Below are 20,236 nucleotides of genomic sequence, written 5' to 3'. Positions count from 1 at the left end.
AAAACCTAAATCCCCCAAAAAAAACATATATGATGACCTACGAAATGTCAATTCAAATGTTGGATATAATCCAACAAGTTGGTGTGTAGTTATCTGACATTTCATCTGAATTCAAACATGGAGTTTATCAAGTGTTCGGAGGCTTACAAAAGATTATGTCTTCTCTTCCACGAAGTCAACGATGGTCAACATGCTGATCGTGTAGGTCCAACATGATCTAACATGAACACGGCTAAAAATAAAAGTTCCTAAACGAGCAACACAACGTGCAAAGTGCACCTAAATCACATCATTTCGTAAACCTCACATTTTACACCCTCACTGCATGTGTGGGCTTGGTGCATCTCTTATCCTTCACTAAAGCTTTTGAAGGCTTAACAAGATACAAGCCTTATAAACACATTTTATGTTCCTCCACCCACCAATTGAGACAATGGAAACCGGCGTACCTACAAATAACTCATGAAATTTCCTACAATCCCCACCAAATTGGAAAGTTTCATTTCACTCAGAAATATGACGTCATCCGGGTGTCACGAAGATTAAACCAAGTTTAATGTGAATAAACAAGAAGAGGTCGATCTAACGATATCATAAGGATTTAAACCAAGATTCTCTTAACCTCTTTGGTTTACCCCCACACATCACCTACCATCTTTGCGTTCTCTCTAAGCACTAATATAGTCATGCATTATAAATATTTTTCATGACCTTTAAAAGATCAATCACTAATCTTCATTTGAGGCACCACAACCTCTAAATCATATAGGAAAAGGTTTTACAACATTTTCGTTGTTGGGATGTATCCAAAACTTTGTTAAGAGTTTTAATTCAACCTTGTTTCGGCAACGACGTACTATCCTACCTCACATGAATCTATCATTCTAATAATACCTATTGTCGTTTTTAGCCTTTAAACTCAAGAATTAGGAGCATTAATTTCAAGTCGGGTTTCCATTACTAAACGATTCCATTGAGGTTTTTGGATAGAAGACTCTCATGGTAGCTATAACCAAATCTCTCATCAGAGGTTTGTGTAACGCCCGTAGATCAGGGCTAGTCAATTTAGAGACGATAAACGTCAAAAATAACTTTTTGATGAAAGATTATTTAGAATGAGTAATCTTAACTAAGTTATAGTATATGTTACAAGGATTCCGTACATATAAAGAACGCCGAAATCCGAGTTATAACAAAGAAGTTGTGACCTGTTGAAGTTTCGCGACAAAACTGGCACGACACAGCGCGACGTAAAAAGTGAATTCACGTTAGAGCGATATCTAGCCTTAGCAATCTAAACGAAATTCATAGAATACGTTAAACCGTGAGCGTGCATAAAAAGAACGTCCAAATCTGACTTTGTATGAGGGAGTTATGATTTTTTCTAAGTTTCGACTTAGCGGTATGCAACCCGAATACTCGATTTGAGATCGAGCGGTTTTTAGCCGAAACAATCTAAACGAGAATCGAAGGTCTCGTTAATAGTAGTGAAACGATAAAAAGATAGGCGAAAACGGACGTCGGATGAAGAAGTTATGAATTTATAACGGAGTTTTCCTGTCCCGGCCTACTAAAATAATATAATAAAAATAAAGTCAAAATTAGCCGACGGAGTCTAAATAAAATTTGTAGAGCGTAGTCTCACCTACGCGTGGATATAAAGAACGTTGAAAACGGAGTTCGTAAGAGGAAGATATGAATTTTTGAAGTTTATTAAATATTTTCGATATTTAATTTAAATATAAAATAACCGATATTATCCAAGGGGGGGAGTCAGCGAGCTGATCCAAGTTACGCCCAGCGTAACCTTAAATTACGCCCAGCGTAATTCGAAGTTCCAGCCCCTATAAAAGGATGTCGAGGGCAGCCGAGTTCTTTGCTCATTTCTTCCATTTCTCTCGCGTTTTTGCATCGTTTTTCATGCAAGAAATATCCCGAAGCCCCGGTATCATTCTCGAGCCCCTAAGCAATTCCCGAGGCCCCGAAGATCCTGAGAAGTGAAATTTCCGAGCCGAAACTCTGTCCGCGAGGAGCCCGGTTTTTATGAAGATCTTCCAGATCTACCGAAGAATACTACTTTTACAAGCCGTAGTGCTGTCCGATCATCTTCTGATCAAGTGAGTGTATAGTTACTTTCTTCTAACACATAAATATAAAGTATTAGCTATGAAATACGTGATATGTGTTATATATTATTTGTCTATTTGAGATGGGCTTGGAATTGATGTTTTTATACGGGTGTTAAATGATTTAAACCCTGTTTGTATTTATATCTACAAAAATATTGGGTAGAACATGGGTAGATGGAATAGTTGGTGACGATGCAACTTTGTGCCTATTGAGTAAGCCTTGGTGACGATGCGACTTCGTGCCTATTTGATAAACCTTGGTGACGATGTGACTTCGTGCCTGTTGTATAAACCTAGGTGACTATGAGACGTAGTGCCTATTGTGTAAACATTGGTGACTATGAGACGTAGTGCCAATTGTATGAACCCTGGTGACTATGTGACGTAGTGTCTGTTGTATAAACCGTGGTAGCAAATGGACTTCGTGCCAAGTCCTTATGAATGAATGAATGAAGGATAGTGGATTCTTAGGGTAAACCCTTGAGAAAATAAAGGAGATATGGGGATGGGGATTTGAGTTGATTGTTTGATAATGGAATATAATAAATGTATTATTGTGGGTTGAAAACCCTATATGCTCACCAGGCTCCCAAGCCTGACCCGCTCAGTTTTCTTTGCATTATAGGTTATGACACAAGGGTATAAGTTGGTGGACTTGACGAGAGATTTTGGATTATAGATCAGTAGTTATAAATAACTGTTGTAAGGTTTATTTTATATTTATTTATGCTTTTGGTCTGTATCGAACATGACATCCCGATGTTTTATTATTTAATGAAAATACATTCTCTTTGAGAAATGTTTTGATAAATGGTTATCATATTTTTGTTTTTGGGAACAAATTCCGCAACAGTTTTCTTCAAACGATTACTCTGATTTTAAAAGTAAAGCATAAACAAATCGGTCTTTTTTGGCCGTGAAATTGGGGATGTCACAGTTAGTATCAGAGCATTAGTTTAAGCGAACTAGGAATTTGTAGGATCTCTAGACTTAAACTTAGAATGCTAAGCGATGATTGTGAGATGAGTGTCTACCATATTTTAAGACACGAGCACTAGTATATTTTAGGAAAATTGCCTAAAATGCTATTATGTGCTAATTGTTATATGTTTGCCATATATGATATTATTTGTTCGGATCTATGGTCTGTTGCCGACCGGATCAGGAAACCTTATGTCTTTAGGATTCTAAGCGTATGTCTACGGTATTAGAACTAGCATGTAAACGTTTCGGAGTGATAAGGATGATTTGAATATCTATCGTGAATGAGGATCTAATTTCACCTTATTCGGTGTATAGATAAAAAATGGTGAGAACGAGGAGTGGAGTTGGAAATGCTGATAAAAACAGGAATCAAATATCAGTGATTGAGCAAATACCTGTTGTAGCAGCTGCACTTGAACCAATGACAATGGCTGGAGTTCAAGTGATGATCCAGGAAATGGTGGATCATCAGATGGAAGAAACTAAACGTCTATTAGGCAGAATCGCAAAGAATTGTCAATTCAAGTTGAAGAGCTCGAAGTAAATGGAGGGCAATCTGAAGGAGGAAACTACAGTGGGACCGTTGGTCAAGCCAACCCACCAATAGTTTGGCAAAACAACCAGGATGGAGGAAATGACAGACGTGGATGCAAGTACAAGGATTTCATGGCATCCAAACCACCGTGTCTTTTTGGGAGCCCGACGCCGGTGCAAGTCATGGACTGGATCTACGAGATGGAGACAATGTTCGAAAGTTGCGAGTGTAGCAACAGACAGAAGACCGCTCTTGCAATTCCTCTGTTAAAATCTGGAGTACTGAGCTGGTGGAAGTTACTGGCTGGTTCGATGCCCAAGGGGGAAGCTAGCAAGATGTCTTGGGAAGAGTTCGTGGTGCAACTGGAAATGCAATACTGATCTGAGCAGGATCTTCTGGAAATCAACAATGAGTTCCAGAATCTGAAAAAGGGAAAATTGAGCGTCACTGAATACGCTACAAGCTTTACGGAGAAGATGAAGCTTATTCCATACCTAATTCCAATGGAACTTTCCAAGGTCAACAAGTTTGCCAATGGATTACCAGCGGACTTTGGTCCGATAGTCAAACAAGCAACTACTCTGAAAGCCGCCATCTGGGCAGCCAAAAATGTTGAGACCCAAATAAAAGAAAAGGGTCTGGAGAGAGCTGAAGTTGGAGAGAAAAGGAAACATGAAGGATCTTCAATGATCAACAAAGAAACAAAATTCTCGAAATCTGGAGGAAGAGATGAAGCTAAGTGGTGTGAGAAGTGTAAAAAGAAACACTTCGGGAAGTGTAACGAGGAGACGACCTGCTACAAATGTGGGAAGACAGGGCATTCGCCAACAAATGTGCAACTAACAAAAAGGTGTGCTACGGATGTAACGAAGAAGGGCATATTTCTAGAGACTGTCCAAAGAAAAACGCACCGCCATAGCCAAGGGCATTCCACATGCTCCTCGACGAAGCAGAAAATGATGGGAGGATTAAAAGATGAAGACTTCATATTAATATATAAAGTCTGTATCAGGAAGCATAGCCTGTTAGAGTCATAGTATAGGGTGAACTTGAACTTTTGTGCAATAGTTTCAAGAATTAATATAAACCCTAGTTTTGTTATCTGATGTGTTGAATGATTATATGATTTATGTATGGTGACTTGGTTAATTGCGAGACAATACTTGGGACGAGTATGAGTATGTGTGAATGGTAGTAGAGATCTATACTACCGGAAGCACAGGACTCACGCTTGGATCATGGGAAGTCGCAAGGTTACCAAGAAGCTAGTAATTGATTCCGTTTTATTCAAGTATGTCATTACCATTGTTTCGGTAATGACTAGTAAGATGGTTGTTATTCTGACCCTAGTGGTCATATCAATTGAGTCCGACTACGATGAGAGGTCATTAGGACACGACCCATCGGTCTGTTACAATAGATAAAGGAATGTATTTATCCCAGGAAGAAGAAGGAGTCCATAATAAGGATTTATTTTGTAACTTGAAGGTTACGATTGAAAGTACATCATAGTACGAAAAGTAGATGCAAGATCTGGGCATCGTTTGTAGTCAAGAAAGTCATAGAGTTAAACACTCTTTCAAGGAAACATAGAAGTTACGGTTATTACCTAGGATGAAGAAACAACATGTGGAATCATTATGCAAGTCCTATTTGGTTGATGATTCCGGGACGTAATCATCCTAAGGGGGAGATAATTGTAACGCCCGTAGATCAGGGCTAGTCAATTTAGAGACGATAAGCATCAAAAATGACTTTTTGATGAAAGATTATTTAGAATGAGTAATATTAACTAGGTTATAGTATATGTTACAAGGATTTCGTACATATAAAGAACGCCGAAATCCGAGTTATAACAAAGAAGTTATGACATGTCGAAGTTTCGTGACAAAACAGGCACGACACAGCGCGGCGTAAAAAGTGAATTTACGTTAGAGCGATATTTAGCCTTAGCAATCCAAACTAAAGTCGTAGAATACGTTAAACCGTGAGCGTGCATAAAAAGAACGTCCAAATCTGACTTTGTATGAGGGAGTTATGATTTTTCTAAGTTTCGACTTAGCGGTATGCAACCCGAATACTCGATTTGAGATCGAGCGGTTTTTAGCCGAAACAATCTAAACGAGAATCGAAGGTCTCGTTAATAGTAGTGAAACGATAAAAAGATAGGCGAAAACGGACGTCGGATGAAGAAGTTATGAATTTATAACGGAGTTTTCCTATCCCGCCCTACTAAAATAATATAATAAAAATAAAGTCAAAATTAGCCGACGGAGTCTAAACGAAAGTTGTAGAGCGTATTCTCACCTACTGTAATGCTCTAAAAATTTCAAACCAATTTAAACTTTTCAAATATAACCCAGTTTCATTAAGTTATTACAAAAAGGTTTTCAATACAATTATTATCAGAGTCTTCCCAGAAACACATCAAAAACATAATCATGAGGAGCGATACGATCACGCCTTTGCCTTGACACGGTCTCCTGAAGAACCTGAAAAACATTAACCCACAAATTTAAGCCCGGAAGCTTAGTGAGATACCCCCAAAATACCAACTACATATACCATACACGCACAACATGTCATATCATAACAGAACACAAAATAGCCATGCACTTCGGGTCTACTGTGTGACTGGTCCGCCGCACCGACCTTCAGTCCACCTGGTCCACCCTCCTAGTCTAGCCACATACATCGAGTCAACAATGTGATTGGTCCGCCCGCACCGGGCCTTCAATCCACCTGGTCCACTCTCTGGGTCTACAGTATGACTGGTCCGCTCGCACTGGACCTTCAGTTGGCCTGGTCCACTCTCCGAGCCTCGGCACGTCTAGTCCTCCCTCTTGGGGCCTACAGCCTATCCGTACCGCTCGCTGGGCCTTCAGGATAACCTGTCTGCCCTGGGTATGTTGGCCTACAGCACAAAGCAGGACCCGCCTCAACCCAACCCAAGTCCAACAACCATGTGCACATAAACATTCAATCATATAACAAATCACATCCAATCAAACCGATCTAACAGATCACATAGCATAACATCATCCTAACCAGGATACCGACCTAACCGGTCACTAGCATAACATCATCCTATATACCAGGATACCGACCTTAACTAGGTCTCTAACATATACCATCCTAACTACCAGATGCAAACGTAGCAAAGCAAAACATAACAACGATACCCAGATCACAATCCGATAAACGGCCGGCCTTGGTGTCGTAGACCCTATCGATATAGTGAGGATAACTCACCTCGCAACTGCCGACTGAAAAGATAAGACCGAGATGCTCCGACCACTGACACGATCTCCACCACTAGCCAACATCAACATTGAACTCAAAACAAATGCCAACAATTACCAAATGCCCCTGGAAGTCAACTGGTCAACCCTTGGTCAAATTCAAAGTCAAAGTCTACCTTCTGACCGACTCTACTCGCCGAGTCAACCCGATGACTCGTCGAGTCCCCATGCTCAGAACTTCCCCAATCCGTGACTCAACTCGCCAAGTCACCCCAAGACTCGCCGAGTCCAACAACTCTGAGTCCCCTCGCACTCAACTCACTGAGTCCTCCCTTGACTCACCGATTCACGGCTCAACCAGAAGAAGGTTAGGACCTCACGAACAGACTCGCCGAGTCCAAGGCTATCTTCAACCAACTCACCGAGTTGTTCTTCCAACTTATCGAGTTTCTGCCCACCTTCAAGCAACTCGCCGAGTACACCCATGTGACTCGCTGAGTGCCACTAGCTCTTAACCCATACAAAGGCTTTCCAAGCCATACAGGGTCTCAAATCCATAGATCTACTCTTTTACAAGCCATCCATCACGTAAAGTGGCAAACTTTACGTGAATCCAAGTAGATCTAAGCATGTTACACTCTAGGGTTTGGGTTTGGGACAAAAGGGCTTCATCAACCATTCTTGGGCAGCACCTTTACAACAAATAGGATCATTACAAGCTTGGATCTGAAGTTTCAACTTCAGATCTAGCTTTTAAACTTGCAATTGAATCCACTCAATCCATAATCCCCAAAATAGCAACTAAGAACAAATCAAGAAGAAGGAAACTCAAGGTAACATATTTTTACCTCAGAAATGATCCAAAGGAGGAGTAGATCCCTGATCTACAATAATATCCAGATGCTAGCCTCTTAATCTTCACCCTTAGTCTTCTCAAGTTCTCTTCCCAAGCTCTAATTCTTCATCAATGGAGGTTATACACGATTCTAGGGTTTTCTGGACTTCAAGAGAGGGTAAAGAGGCTGGGGAGAGGGTATAATGTCCTTTATATAGGGCCCATCCTCCGAAATTAGGGTTTTCTCCACACAGCACCAACTCGCCGAGTCCAGCCGCCGACTCGCCGAGTTGGCCACTTATCACGCGACCAGAATCGCAACCCTACTCGCCGAGTCCACCCATGGACTCGCCGAGTTGCCCCTTTCACATTTACACTTTGAACCCTAAACTTGTACTTCTGAACTCGGGATGTTACAATTCTCCCCCACTTAAATTAGGCTTCGTCCTCGAAGCCTGCAGCAACACAACTCCAGAACTACTCTCGCAATGCACCACCTGGCATTAACCAGACCAGGTTCCTCAAAACACAACCACCGAAACCCAAAACCCAACTTTCCCTCCCGCGGTGTTCTGACCACCGCTTCAAGCCGGCCACTGGCCTCGTCCTCTGATAACCACACTTATCAACCGAGTACCATTCCATGATACTTCACTCGCTCCAAATCACGCCAATCACTTGACTCATTCGAGCTAGAAATAACCCTGAACCACCGGAATCCCGAACGGAGACCAACTTTATCCACTCCATTTTGACAGAAGGACACATCCTTCAGTCTCAAAGCAACTCCCATGAGTTCTCCTCCGCAATCTCATACCCATGCTGGACTGGTTCTAACATCCCCGGGTTGGGAAAACCCGATACACTGACGACACCTCCAAACTTCCCTCTGGATGAATTTCCACCACATACATAATTCCTCGTTCAAAATCAAACTGGCAATCCAAAATTCCATCCCTGCATCCTTTCCGAGCCTCTTGGCTCTACTCCCGCGGAATTTCTTCCGCGACCTCAGCAGACATCCAACCCGAATGTGATTCCAAACCACCGCCGCAACACACTGCTCAATAACCATAATTGGGAACACCCCAATCATAACTCCGCACTACTGCTTTCACTTTCGTGAACTTACACTCCCTCTCGGAGCTACATTCCTTTCCCTTTCCTTACCAAGGAAATCCACTTGGCTGCCTTGACACTACCACAAGTGCCACTGTGCTCACCCAATACTACACCATTTCCTTATAACATAATCACCAGGCTCCCAAGCCTGACCCACTCATTTTTCTTTGCATTACAGGTAATGACACAAGGGTATAAGTTGGTGGACTTGATGAAATATTTTGGATTATAGATCAGTAGTTATAAATAACTGTTGTAAGGTTTATTTTATATTGTTTATGCTTTTGGTCTGTATCGAACATGACATCCCGAGGTTTTATTATTTAATGAAAATACATTCTCTTTGAGAAATGTTTTGATAAATGGTTATCATATTTTTGTTTTTGGGAACAAATTCCGCAACAGTTTTCTTTAAACGATTACTCTGATTTTAAAAATAAAGCATAAACAAATAGGTCTTTTCTGGCCGTGAAATTGGGGATGTCATAGTTTGGTAAGTGGATATGTCAAGTTCCTACTTGTCTTAACATAGGCAACTTTGATGATGCCACTTTTAATAAGTTATCTCACAAGCTTGTGTCGTTGACCAACATATATTGACTTCCCATTATAGACAATATCGTATATTTTGGACAATTTTGCCTCATTATCACAATACATAGGAATGGATATCACTGGAGTATCTTACATACGAATATCCAAAAGTAGGCCTTTAATCCACTCTGCCTCTTTACCTATTGTTATTAAGTCAATGAACTTAACTTCCATCCTCAAGTGAGTTATACATGTCTTGTAACGTCCTAAATTTCAAACCAAAATTTTCATTAAAACCAGAATAAACATTCAAAACTCATTCATGAAAACATGTTATATTATTCATTAGTTTCACAAGCATAAGGTTTAAACAAAGTTAAGTTGCCAAAATAGCGGAAGTCGAATAATAATAAATCTTCGGTGCGAATGTACAGTTACGCCGCGCCTTTCCCACGAACAACCTGAAAAAAATTGAACTTAACAACTTAAGGATAAAACTTAGTGAGTTCTCCACTATACCACATATTCTATTGTACATACAATGCATATAAACAAGGCTCTCGGCTTCAGACGATCTACCATCAATCCTCTTACACATAAAATACTTACATACAAACAAGTCAACACGCTACGACCAGACCTTGGTCGTGTCACTACCACTAGGTGACAAGATAGTCACACAACCAATCAAACATTTGTGACATAGACCTTCTTTGGTCGCACTGCACATCTCGAGGTAGAGTACCTAATCCATTAAGTGCTTAATACAACAAGTCAACGACTAACATTATCATATATGATCCTTATAATGGTTTGCATGGATAAAGTTTCCAACTTTATACGTTCAAAAGGCTCAATCCATAAAGATCTTTAATCCCAACTCTCCAAGGGACCAAAATGACCATATCTCTTGTATGTAGCAATATGATGCACAAAAACCTAATTTTCTAGTAGTACAAAGGTCCATAAGTTATAAAAGCAACACAATAAGTGTTGTAGTTTCCCAAAACTCTAAGAACACCATAAAAGGGACCACAAGATGCTAACTTTGACCCACAAGTTAAATCTAAAAAGAAAATCATCAAGGTAAGAAATTTGGACTCACAAAGGTCCATAAAATATGGTGAAAATGATAAATCTAAGTTGCAATAATACTTCCTTGCACCAAGATGGACTTGCTTCACCTTTAAACTTCACATAAACAAGCACAAAAGTTAACATACTTAAGAATGAAGGCTAGGATTTGCTAAGGGAATTTTTTTAGGAGTGGATGCTGAGAGAATTAGGGAAACCCTAGAGTTAAAGTGTTTATATAGGTCCCAAACCTCAAGGATTAAAGTTTTCACTTTTCAGCGGCGCCGTGTCGACAACCAAATGCCTGACCGCGACGCGACTTATTAACGTGGCCCGTGTCGCGATAAGTGACCACCACAATGCGATCCGATGAAATCCCCAAATTCAGAACTTAAGATAAATTTAACTTAATCAACAAACATTCTTGGAAGATGAGTGTTACATGTCTATATCTTGCTTCCCCAAGAAACATCACCACCAACTAAAGTATAAATCCAACCACTTGTGGATTTTGAATCATTGGAGTTTATCTATCCAACTAGCATTATAATAATCTTCAAGTATTTTGAGAGATGATGAGTATGTCATCTTAATAGGACATGCCATTTTCTACTATTATGAGAGATGCCCAGGTATCACAAAACCCTTGGGTTGCTCCAAATAAATCTCTTCATTGAGATAGTCATTTAAAAAGGTTTTCTTTACATCCATTTGATAGATGTACAATCCTTTCAATAGAGATAGCCATTTAGAACTAATGGATGTATCACAAAACCCTCTCGCTGATATTTCTATAAGAGTTATAAACTGATTCTAGCAACCGAAGCATATGCATTGAAGAAATTGATACTTTTTGGTTGCATGTATCCTTTAGTATATGAACGGTGAATATTAATTATCAACATACATTATCAGATTCCAAATAATCCAATATAACGTTTTAAATACATATTTTATTTATACGTGAATAATACGAAAGGAAGGAGATTCAAGTGTGATGGTATCATGAGTCTAAGGTTAAATAAGTATTTCAATCATTTATAAAAATCCAAAGGTTTTTCAGAAACCTTTAATTGGAGTATTTTAGAATTGAAATCCTCATATTTTTATAACCAAAATTAAAAATTGTTCAGGAATTCAATTTCAATTCCTAATTCCTAACAACAAAATTGTACCTGATAATTCTGTGCCTCTACAATTATATAGCAAGCCACCAAATGTTGCATTTCGAAGATAATTGGGTTCGTCTACGTGTCACACGGACAACACTCGGTTTTATCTTCTGAATAAAATAAATTGAAAAAGCAAGTGTGGATGGAAAATTTTGCAATAAATTTCATTTGGAGGTTGGAATAGAGATAGAATCATCAGGGGAAGAACTTTTTCAGCCACCAACTAAATTTTCTAATGGCCACGGCGGCAATGGCGTCTACCGCCGTCTTCTTACCTCGTCTTCCAACCGGCATCGCCACCGCCCGTTGCACCGCCTTACCTAACCTCCCACCTCGTCCGTTTCCGACTTCATTCAAACTGGTTTCAGGTAATGCAATCAGTAATTTGTTTGTTTCTCTGAAGCATTTCGTCGACCAGTTGGTTAACAGTTATGAAATTAATTTACAAAAGTGCTTAAAAAGTTGGGATTTGGGGTAATCCAGCTTTGAAGTGTTTAACTGGTATGTAACTAGAAGAATTAGGGTACCATTCCTCCAGATTTCGCAGCTGTTGGTCTTTAAAAGGGTATTCTTGTACTTCGAATTTTCAATAATTCCGATTATCATGGTGAAGAAATCCTTTTGATTATATTGTTGCTCAAAGATTTGTTTGATTGCATTTTCTTAATGACATTCAAATTTTCTCAATTTTGGGTTCTTTGTAATTTATCGGACTTTCATTTCATGACAACATGCCAGAGTCAAAAAGGTCATCCCTGTTCCATGTCAAGGCCTCAGAAGATGCATCATCATCATCCTCCATTGATACCGATGAGTTGTTCACCAGCCTAAAGGAAAAGGTAAATGCCATACTATAAATGGTAATACAATCAGATCTGAATCCCAGAAAATTTATATTTTGTTGTAATATTCTTATGTGGTTTATTTATGCTGCAAAATCTTGTTGTTGTGTATAGTGGGATGCAGTTGAAAACAAACCAACAGTCATAATCTATGGAGGAGGAGCATTTGTTGCTCTTTGGCTATCTTCTGTTATTATTGGTGCCATCAACAAACTCCCATTGGTAACTTTTATTATTTAAACAATTCACTTTGATTTTGTATCATAATAAATATATATACTGTTACAATTTCATTAAGAGTTGTAATTTATTTTGATTTTGTTTTCACTTAATGTTGTTCATGATAATACCTCAGCTTCCTAATGTCATGGAGCTGGTAGGAGTTGGATACAGTGGCTGGTTTGTCTACAAATATCTTCTCTTTGAGGTAAGATTACAGAGAATGAATGAATTTTTACTCATCGTGTTTATATTTTTGTTACAAATTAATTGTTAAAATACAAAAGAAAAACACCAAAGTATATTTGGCAAGTTACATAAAAGTCACTATATTTTGGTCATCTTTTTGTTGTTCAACAACAACAGAATTATAAACCAACATGAGAAAGTTGATCCAAACAAAAATGGCTAAAATATAGTCTGTCTTTATGTATTTTACCCAAGTATATTTGAAATAAAAGTTACATGTAAAATTTGTTAAAAGTATAAATTCATTTTCAAATTGCACTCACAATTAATATCACACTTTGGGAACTTCAGTCAAGCAGGAAAGAATTGGCTGCAAAGATCGAATCAATCAAGAAGGAAATCTCAGAAACATAGACAAGTACACCATCAAATGGAATTCTTTTTTATTTTCATTTATGTAATTTGATATATTTAAAACATGTATAGAGAGATCTTTCTATGGAATATGTATTTATGTATCCCAAACACAAAACAATTTCATGTGTTTTATTATATGTATCCAACAAGTCATAATTGTATCATAACCCTAACTCAAATAACCAAAAAAAAAACATAATTGTATCATAAGTCATAACCCAAACTCAAAAAAAGAAACATTAAATTTGTCGTTTTGGTGGTTGCCTAATAAGGGTAATCACAGCCCTAAGGTGAAGAACACCATTAATAAAATAATTACTTTGATCACAAATAAATGAATTCCAAGGTATCCAATAACCAAAAGCTTTTCCACTTGTAAAATTATGAGTCCCTTTATTTATATTACTATACTCCTCGTTGGGCTTTAACCGGGCCGAAAACTCATAACTAACCGTAAATGGGCCCAAACCTTTTTCCTGCATCCCTAGTAAAAGCCCGAAATGACGCTCACTTTGTTGGCTCATGATACATTGCACAGCCAAAGAAAACACTTTTCGCCCAAAACGAAACACTTCCGTGTAAATTGTTCCTGAAGGAAACAAACTTTCACACTCCTCACGTTTTAAATCCAAGTATACAATGCATTGCTGACGTGGCAGCTTGAACCTTACAACCTTCACGGGTCTTAACTCGTAGACCCGTGGGGGATTAGGGTTTTTGTTAGGGGATTTGGATTCTGCTTTGAAAAAGAGGGCTTCGAGTACCACTTCTTGTGCGAATTTAGGGTCAAAATCGTCACATGTCATGACTGTTCTCAGCTTTTTGCATGTCATGTAAGGAAACCGGATACATTTTGCTAGACGTGTTGTTAAAATTTCGCGTCGTTCTTCCATCTTAGGGTAGTGAATCCGGGCCCACTCGAGGACAAAATCGTAAATTGCATCCTCGCATGGCACCTGGAGGTCGTCGCTTGACAAAATCGCCTCAAACGCGGCAAGGGGTAAATTGAGAATAATGTCTCGAGACCTGGAGGGCAAAATGGTCATTTTACATAACGATGTCAAAGGTCACGAAAATGAAAGAGTGAAAATTACACGAATGGTCCTTATGGTTTGAGGGTAATTTGCGTGCTTGCTCTCTAATTTTTTTTTAAAAACTCGGAAGGTCCTTACTATTTGTTTTTGTTATGCGTTTGCCCCTACTGTTTATTTTTGTTATGTGTTTGGTCCCTGTCTTACCTAAAAAGATTATTTAAATAGAGAAAGATGGTGGGGTAGGTAAAGGTGAGGAGGGTGGGGTTGAAGGTGTGTTTATTTAAATAAATTAAAAAATCAAGGGCAAAATAACATTTTTAGATAAGACAAGGACATGTAACAAAAATAAACAGTAACGACCTTCCGAGTTAAAAAAATAAGTTAGCGACCAAACGCGCAAATTACCCTAAAACATAGGGACCATTTGTGTAATTTACTCAAAATAAAATGAAGATTTAACTTATTTTGGGAAAAGGGATGTTAATTACTTGGTTATGTCTTTGTAGCGGACAGTTGAGAACTGTTTTGCAGCATTTGTTAATGGCTGAACTGCTTCAGCCATTGAAATAGTGGAAGGAAGATCGAGATAAAGTAATGCTAATTCATGTGTCATAGGCAGATCTCTTAACAGACTGCTGCATTGTTTCATGCATGAGGAGACTTCAAATTTGTCAGCAGCCATTAGAACATCAAGAAGAGCATGAGCAGAAGTTGATGTCAAGGTATTGCTGTATATGAAGTTCAGGAGATCCATGAAGGCAGCTTCCTCTGTTGTCAAGGACAAAAAATAAATGTTTAATATAAACTATTAGCAAAGTAAAAATGCTATAAATGGTAAACATAATACCCGAGGGATTGATTTGCAGGTTTACATTGGGTTCTTCTGATTCTTTCATCCCATTTGAAAAGAGCTGCATGAAGATATAATGTGAGGAACATGAATATGCATTGTTGAGTAGAAAAGTAAAGGAAATAGATTATTGTGAGCACTGAGGTTTCACCTTGTAGAAAAATGGACTCTTTGCAGCTAAAATTGGGGAGCTAATATGTATGGTTTGAACTCTTGCAACTGATAAATATTAAATAGTCAATGTTGAAGAATGAATCAGTGTCATCTGACACTGATAAAATACAAGTATCAATAGTGATAATAATTAATCGGTTCATACCTAATGGTGTATGTGATTCTTCAATCATTGATTCCTGCTCTTCATCTTGGATTTCATTGTCCTTGCCATTATCAAGAATATGATCGGGCTGATTGAGAACTTGTTCATCTGAATATTCAGCAGCATTGTCGACAGCGAACACTAAAAAAAACAGTAAGGCATGCACAGAAACGCCTGTTAAGTTCACGTTCTTAATTAATGGAAATCTCTCCCCATGTTAAGAGCAATTATAAAAAAACAAAACAAATGCATGTTCACATGCATAACATATTCATCGATTATTGGTAAATTACGAAAAGATCATGCAACATCTCACCGTTTTCTTCTGTAATATCTTCTCTAAGGCGTTTGCGATTTCGAGCGGCCAGGCTGATACTACCCTCTCCGTCTGGTGTAAACCCTAGCGGCTCGGAAACGATCTCGATGCAAAGAAGACGATCGGAGAACTTGCTATCGTTGAATGCAAAACCAAAGTCGTTGTTGTCGCGACCGACTTCAGACGAATAGCTAGAGTTCATGATCACCGTATTATCGAAAATATCCAAATTGGAATCTCAGAGATAATACGTGAATTAAAAGAACTTGAGAAAATTGAAAAACCCTAATTATGCGACGTATATATAGACTTTAATAATAATAATAATAATAATAATAATAATAATAATAATAATAATATATATTCCTTAATAAATGAAGGTTTTTTTTTGACACATGTCAATCTCTCATCAATTTTGACATTTGTTATTTTGTGGTATTTTTTAAATAAATATTATCTACTTGTCAATTTTTGATTTGTTTTAATTTTTAAAATTAAAGTCATATACTTATATATGTTGGTCGACTATGTTGTATGGATACGAATGTTGGTCGACAAAGAAGGATCATTAGAGAAAGATGGAGGTTGCAGGAATGAGTATGTTGTGGTGGACTTGTGGTAGAACCATGTTGGACTGCGTTCCAAACTCGACAATCAAAAATTTACAAGGAGTCGTATCTATCAACAAGAAATTAAGGGAAATATGACTCCGTTGGTTCGGTTATGTCCGTATGATACAACCTACTACTGCGCTTAGGAGGGTGGTGTAACGTACCAGAAATTAGAAAGAGATTTTCATTTAAAAAAAATAGATTATCCAATTCAAACCTTTTACTTAAAAACAAATATTGACATTTAATTGTTGAAAACCATTATGTTGACATAGTTGAATTACAAAAATAGCGATGTATGTGTACAGTCACACCGAACTCTTCCCAACATTAAAATTAGAAGGAAACATTTGATTTTTTTTAATCAAAGAGGAAGTCTGTTGTGTCTCATTCTTGTTGGAAAAATTCATATCAAAATTTATTTGTAGGATATTTAGAAATTATAGCAGGTGAAAAACAATAGTCTAGCTTGACATCTTAAATTAGATTGTTTTCTAAATTAATCTTAAATTGATTTGATATATAATAATAATAATAACATTAGATTGGAACAACTTTCTCTTTGTTTTGAAAAACTTCAAATGTTCAATTTAGAATTTTTATCGTTGAAAACCATCAAGAACACCATATTATGAACCAACATGAGAAAGTTGATCCAAACAAAAACGTTTGTAAATTATGAGTTTTTTTTTTTTTTTTTTTTTTTTTTTTTTTTTTTGGAAATAAAGTGTGGATTTTTCCTAAAAATTTGTCTCAAATCGAAAGTTTACCCGCCTACTAGATGAGCCAAAACAAAAAAAAATGCAAAGATATTTTTTATATAAAAAAATGTTTAGGTTTAAACAGAAAACACAAAAATTGCTAAAATATATTCTTTCTTTAAGTATTTTACCCAAGTATATTTAAAATAAAAGTAATATACATGTAAAATTTGTTAAGAGTATAAATTCATTTCAAATTACACTCACAATTAATATCACACTTCTGGAAACTTCAGTCAAGCAGAAAAGAGTTGGCTGCAAAAATCAATCAAGAAGGAAATCTAAGAAACATAGACAAGTACTATCAAATGGAATTCTTTTTTATTTTCATTTATATAATTTGATATATGTAAAGCATATATATAGAGAGATGTTTGTATTATATATATTGTGTTATATTTTCTTCACAAATTCAACAAGTCAACATTTTATACCATAATGTATAATCCTAACTAATAATAACCAAAAAACACATTTACAAGATCAGTTATCTATATAAATTTTTAATTTGGTTGCCTAATAGTAAGCTGTGCCCTAAGGTGAAGAACACCATTAATAAAATAAACGCTTTCCTCCTTAATAAAAGAATTCCAAGGTATCCCAAACAAATTCTTACACCCCTATAAAATCATACGTCTCTTTATACTTACTAATATACTCCTCATTGGGCTTTGACCGGGCCCAAACTCATAATCCACTGCAAACGAGCCCAACATTTTTTCCTGCGTCACCAAAAAAAGCCCAAAACAGTGACTCAAACTTTGTTGGTCCATGAGACGCGCAGCCAAAATAAAACCTTTTCCTCCTAAATGAAACACTTCCGTGTAAATCGTTCCCGAAGGAAACAAACTCATACACTCCTCACGTTTTAAATCCAAGTATACAATGCATTGCCGACGTGTCAGATTGAACCCAATCACCTTCACGGGCCTAATCTTGTAGGCCCGTGGGGATTAGGGTTTTTGTCAGGGGATTCGTATTCTGCTTTGAAAAAGAGGGCTTCGAGTATGACTTTTTGTGCGAATTTGGGGTCGAAATCGTTGCACGTCATGATATTTTTGAGCTTTTTGCATGTCATGTAAGGAAACCGGATACATTTTGTGAGACGTGTTGTTAAAATTTCGCGTCGTTCTTCCATCTTAGGGTAGTGAATCCGGCCCACTTGAGGACAAAATCGTAAATTGCATCCTCGCATGGCACCTGGAGGTTGTCGCTAGACAAAATCGCCTCAAACCCGGCAAGGGGTAAATTGAGAATCACGTCTTGAGACCTGGAGGGTAAAATGGTCATTTTACATAACCGAATGAAGGAAGTTTTAATTGCGAGCACTTTTGTGATTTATTGTTATATATCTATACAGATGTGTAGTTACTTTGGGGAAAGGGGATGTTAATTAATTACTTGGTTATGTCTTTGTAGCGGACGATTAAGAACTCTTTTGCAGCATCTGTTAATGGCTTAACTGCTTCAGCCATTGAAACACTGGAAGGAAGATTAAGATAAAGTAATGCTGATTCAGTTGTCATAGGTAGATTTCTTAACAGATTGCTGCAGTTTCTCATGCATGAAGAGACTTCAAATTTGTCAGCAGCCATTAGAACATCAAGAAGAGCAGGAGCAGACGTTGATGTCAAGGTGTTGCTGTATATGAAGTTCAGGAGTTCCATAAAGGCAGCTTCTTCTGTTGTCAAGGATAAAAAAATAAATGTTTAATATAAACTATTAACAAAGTACAAATACTATAAATGGTAAACATAATACCCGAGGCATTGATTTGCAGGTTTACATTGGGTTGTTCTGATTCTTTCATCCCGTTTGAAAAGAGCTGCATAAGGATATTGTGTGAGGAAAATGAATATGATCGAGTAAGAGAAAATAGATTCTTGTGATGATTATTGAAGCTTTCACCTTGTAGAAAAATCGACTCTTTGCCGCTAAAATTGGGGAGCTAATATGTATGGTTTTAACTCTTGCAACTGATAAATATTAAATAGTCAATGTTGAAGAATGAATCGATGTCATCTAATAAAATCGGTTCATACCTAGTGGTGAATGTGATTCTTCTTAATCTTGGTTTTCATTGTTCATGCCATTATCATCAACAATATGATCGAGATGATTGAGACTTTGCTCATCTGAATATACCGCATCAATGTCTACAGTGAACACTAAAAAATACGTCAATTTACTGTCATAATATTCCGAAATTCATCAAAAATAGAAAGGCATTACATGTTCTTATGGAAATCTCCCCACATTCACAGCGATTATGAAAAACAAAACAAATGCACGATCACATGCATACCATATTCACCGATTATTGGTAAATTACGAAAAGATCATGCAACAACTCACCGTTATCTCTAGTAATATCTTCTCTACGGCGTTTACGATTTCGATCCCAAGTGGCCAGGCTGATACTACCCTCTCCATCTGGTGTAAACCCTAGGGGCTCGGAAACGATCTCGATGCAAAGAAGACGATCGGAAAACTTGCTATCGTTGAACGCAAAACCAAAGTCTGCGTCGCTGCGACCGACTTCAGACGAATAGCCAGAGTTCATGACCACCGTATTATCGAAAATCTCCAAACTGGAATCTCTCATTATACGTGAACTAAAAGAATTTGAGAGATTTGAAAAACCCTAATTCCTTATCACAGGAAGAGGATTAATAAAAATACGCTATGCGAAATATATATATAAAGAATAATAATAAGTGAAATTAAATATCCTCCTATATTTTTTTCCTACTTATCATCCTACCCAATTAAATGGTGACATGTGTAATATTTAATGTTCATTTAATGAAATTTAAAAGTATTTTAAGATAGGAATATGACACATGTCATTATTTAAATGGATAGAAAAATTTGTATGAATAAAATATAGGAGGATATTTAATTTCTCTAATAATAAATAATAATAATGATATCCACTAAATCTTATTACATCTGAAAGCATCCAGGTTTAAACTTTATTCCCATGAAGCCCAAAGAGTTTACTACATCAATTTATTGACCTCTAAATTAAAAAACTTCTAACACAGGATG

The 20,236-nt window shown here is 37.4% G+C and overlaps 1 protein-coding gene and 2 pseudogenes across 2 annotated transcripts; 1 reads left to right on the top strand and 2 right to left on the bottom strand.

Moving 5' to 3' along the window:
* The first annotated feature begins 11,775 nt into the window (after positions 1-11,775).
* On the top strand, positions 11,776-13,461 carry LOC145101569 (protein CURVATURE THYLAKOID 1A, chloroplastic-like). Its single transcript, XM_079038781.1, has 5 exons — positions 11,776-11,995; positions 12,366-12,466; positions 12,584-12,691; positions 12,825-12,896; positions 13,229-13,461. The coding sequence occupies exons 1-5, from the start codon at positions 11,863-11,865 to the stop codon at positions 13,289-13,291; spliced, it is 477 nt and encodes a 158-aa protein (XP_078894907.1). The 5' UTR covers positions 11,776-11,862; the 3' UTR covers positions 13,292-13,461.
* LOC145098366 (BTB/POZ domain-containing protein At2g46260-like) lies at positions 13,224-16,015 on the bottom strand (annotated as a pseudogene).
* A 1,673-nt stretch (positions 16,016-17,688) lies between these two features.
* On the bottom strand, positions 17,689-19,824 carry LOC145098365 (BTB/POZ domain-containing protein POB1-like; annotated as a pseudogene). The gene is made up of 5 exons (XR_013704554.1): positions 19,541-19,824; positions 19,094-19,341; positions 18,947-19,010; positions 18,587-18,866; positions 17,689-18,455 (listed from the first exon to the last, which is right to left on the bottom strand). The product of XR_013704554.1 is annotated as a BTB/POZ domain-containing protein POB1-like (transcript).
* Between the last annotated feature and the right edge of the window lie 412 nt (positions 19,825-20,236).

This window comes from Lactuca serriola, chromosome 4 (genome assembly GCF_051521515.1).
Source record: "Lactuca serriola cultivar US96UC23 chromosome 4, Lser_US96UC23_V15, whole genome shotgun sequence".
Taxonomy (NCBI): Eukaryota; Viridiplantae; Streptophyta; class Magnoliopsida; order Asterales; family Asteraceae; genus Lactuca; species Lactuca serriola.
This window is presented reverse-complemented; position numbering and strand designations above follow the sequence as displayed.

Excerpts from the sequence above, each read along its gene's own strand:
- LOC145101569 (XM_079038781.1), top strand. The coding sequence starts at position 11,863 with ATGGCCACGGCGGCAATGGCGTCTACCGCCGTCTTCTTACCTCGTCTT. Across the intron at positions 12,692-12,824 it reads CCATCAACAAACTCCCATTG|CTTCCTAATGTCATGGAGCT; the intron begins GTAACTTTTATT and ends ATAATACCTCAG. Across the intron at positions 12,897-13,228 it reads ACAAATATCTTCTCTTTGAG|TCAAGCAGGAAAGAATTGGC; the intron begins GTAAGATTACAG and ends TGGGAACTTCAG.